The 2,343-nt window shown below is 35.3% G+C and overlaps 1 protein-coding gene across 5 annotated transcripts in view; it reads right to left on the reverse strand.

The window, feature by feature from the left end:
* Positions 1 to 2,343, reverse strand: part of LOC106473616 (sodium/glucose cotransporter 4-like) — a 58,396-nt gene that overhangs the window by 14,609 nt on the left and 41,444 nt on the right. For 2 of the 5 annotated variants that reach the window (XM_022402024.1, XM_022402023.1), the window contains exons 13-14: positions 350 to 476; positions 35 to 239 (exon numbers count right to left, since the gene is read on the reverse strand). In XM_022402024.1, coding sequence (XP_022257732.1) covers positions 82 to 239; positions 350 to 476 — 285 coding nt within the window. In that variant the 3' untranslated portion in view covers positions 35 to 81. The other 3 variants (XM_013934300.2, XM_022402025.1, XR_002613736.1) reach the window with 2 other exon arrangements.

The following is a 2,343-nucleotide window of genomic DNA, read 5'->3' on the forward strand; positions in this document are numbered from 1 at the left end:
CTAGAAATGTTGGGGGAAAAAAAAGGTTACTCACGTGCTTCGTATCCATTGGTTGGGTGAGAAGGCTGACAGTTACGGTAACTAAAAACGATATAACGAAGAGTATACATCCAAAGTGTAGATAATGAACTTTAGGTTACTCACGTGCTTCGTATCCATTGGTTGGGTGAGAAGGCTGACAGTTACGGTAACTAGAAACGAGATAACGAAGAGTATACATCCAAAGTGTAGATAATGAACTTTAGGTTACTCACGTGCTTCGTATCCATTGGTTGGGTGAGAAGGCTGACAGTTACGGTAACTAGAAACGATATAACGAAGAGTATACATCCAAAGTGTAAATAATGAACTTTAGACAGAATATAAGGTCGAGGGTCTGGTTGACCACTGGCACAGGATGGAACAGTGTAAGAAAATTCCCAGGTAAATCGAATCAAGCCAACAACTAGTCCGACCATTAGACCATAAAAAGCTCCCTGGAAGATAGGGTATATCATAAGTCTATATATAAATAAATGTAAGTAAAGTCACAAGCAACATAAGCTTAACACCTTTATGTTAGGCCTAAATCGGAATTCCACAATTATCATATTAATTGAACCTTAAGTAACACACAAGTAAAGCAATATATATAATTAATATAGAACACAATTAATCGTAAAAGTAATACAGGTAGGTAAAAATACAACAGTAAAACAAAATATATGTCACATTAATTTTTTACTGTGCACGATTTAGTTTAAGTAGAAACTATTACCAGTAAACGTTCATAAGATTTATTTTTAAAATAAATTTAAACAAATTTCACTTAAATTTATTAGGTAAAAACGTTTTATTCTACATCTTTGTTTTGAAAAGTTTTCTTCTTCCTTTCTGTCACTAATTTTGTTTCGTGGATATATTTAGTAGGGTAAGTGAGAAATCCAACTGATTAGTGTTAGTAAAATGACTTGAAACGATCGAATACAACTATAAAACAGACAAACAAACCTTCTGAAATGCCCCCTAGTGGCACAGCGGCATGTCTGCGCACTTACAAAGCCGGAAACGGAATCCTATCAGTTCATTGTTATAACTGATGGCGTGGTTCTCGAAAATGCCAATAGTGGTGTTTCGTGATCACTTTTATTATTTTGTGCCCCCTGTTTCATAAAATAATGGAGTAGTTGAATTTTTTTGACAGAAATTTCGACCGACTCAGTGTTACAAAATTCAACTGACATAGTTGAACTCGTTGGATTTTTTTTCCCGATTTCGACTCAGTTCGTCTTTAATTGAAACTAAACAAGTCGACTCCGAGGACTCCTGGCGTTTATATATTATATTATTAAAACGATGTTGTTCGTGGAAAGGATTCTCCAGACAAGAAAAACTGGTTTTATTATTCGTATTTACGCGTTTTTCTTCCACACTAAGTTCTCAACCACCGTTTATTCATGATATTAGTTAACTATGGAGATAATTACAGCCAATAAGAACCGTCAGAACAAGTTGTCATAATGAGATAATACAGTCAATAAGAACCGTCAGAACAAGTTGTCATAATGAGATAATACAGCCAATAAGAACCGTCAGAACAAGTTGTTACAATGAGATAATTACAGCCAATTAGAACTGTCAGAACAAGTTGTTATAATGAGATAATTACAGCCAATAAGAACCGTCAGAACAAGTTGTTATAATGAGATAATTACAGCCAATAAGAACCGTCAGAACAAGTTGTTATAATGAGATAATTACAGCCAATAAGAACCGTCAGAACAAGTTGTTATAATGAGATAATTACAGCCAATAAGAACCGTCAGAACAAGTTATTATAATGAGACAATATTATTTGGATTACTGAGTACTCGCTCCAGTCAGAAGGGTCTAGAATGATGTTTGCTGTGTCTGAAGTGGAAGGTACGTTTTCTCTTTATGTACTTGTTGCTAAGTGTTGACGTCCGTTTTAGAATCAAGTGTAACATGGGCGACCATAACTACGAGAGCGAAACAGTGTTTTTTTTTAATGTGGTGTATAAAATTAAATGTTTCACGTGACCTCGTCCATTGCTTAAATGGAACTGAATATACACGATATTGAAGTTTTAAGTCCCCAGAAGTAAAATATTTCATTAGAGTGTAAAACTTTAATAATCTCGTTCACGAGCTCAATCATACTAAAGTTCTGAAACCAAACTTTTAGGCCAAAAGTTAAATCAGAGGTCAAATATATCGAATCAAATTTCCACTTCTCTCTCTTTGTGAGAGAGGATCATAGTAAACTGGCCCGGCATGGCCAGGTGGTTAGGGCACTCGACTCGCAATCTGAGGGTCAAGGGTTCGAATCCCCGTCATACCAAA

This window comes from Limulus polyphemus, unplaced genomic scaffold (assembly GCF_000517525.1).
Source record: "Limulus polyphemus unplaced genomic scaffold, Limulus_polyphemus-2.1.2 Scaffold6331, whole genome shotgun sequence".
In the NCBI taxonomy this organism is placed as follows: Eukaryota; Metazoa; Arthropoda; class Merostomata; order Xiphosura; family Limulidae; genus Limulus; species Limulus polyphemus.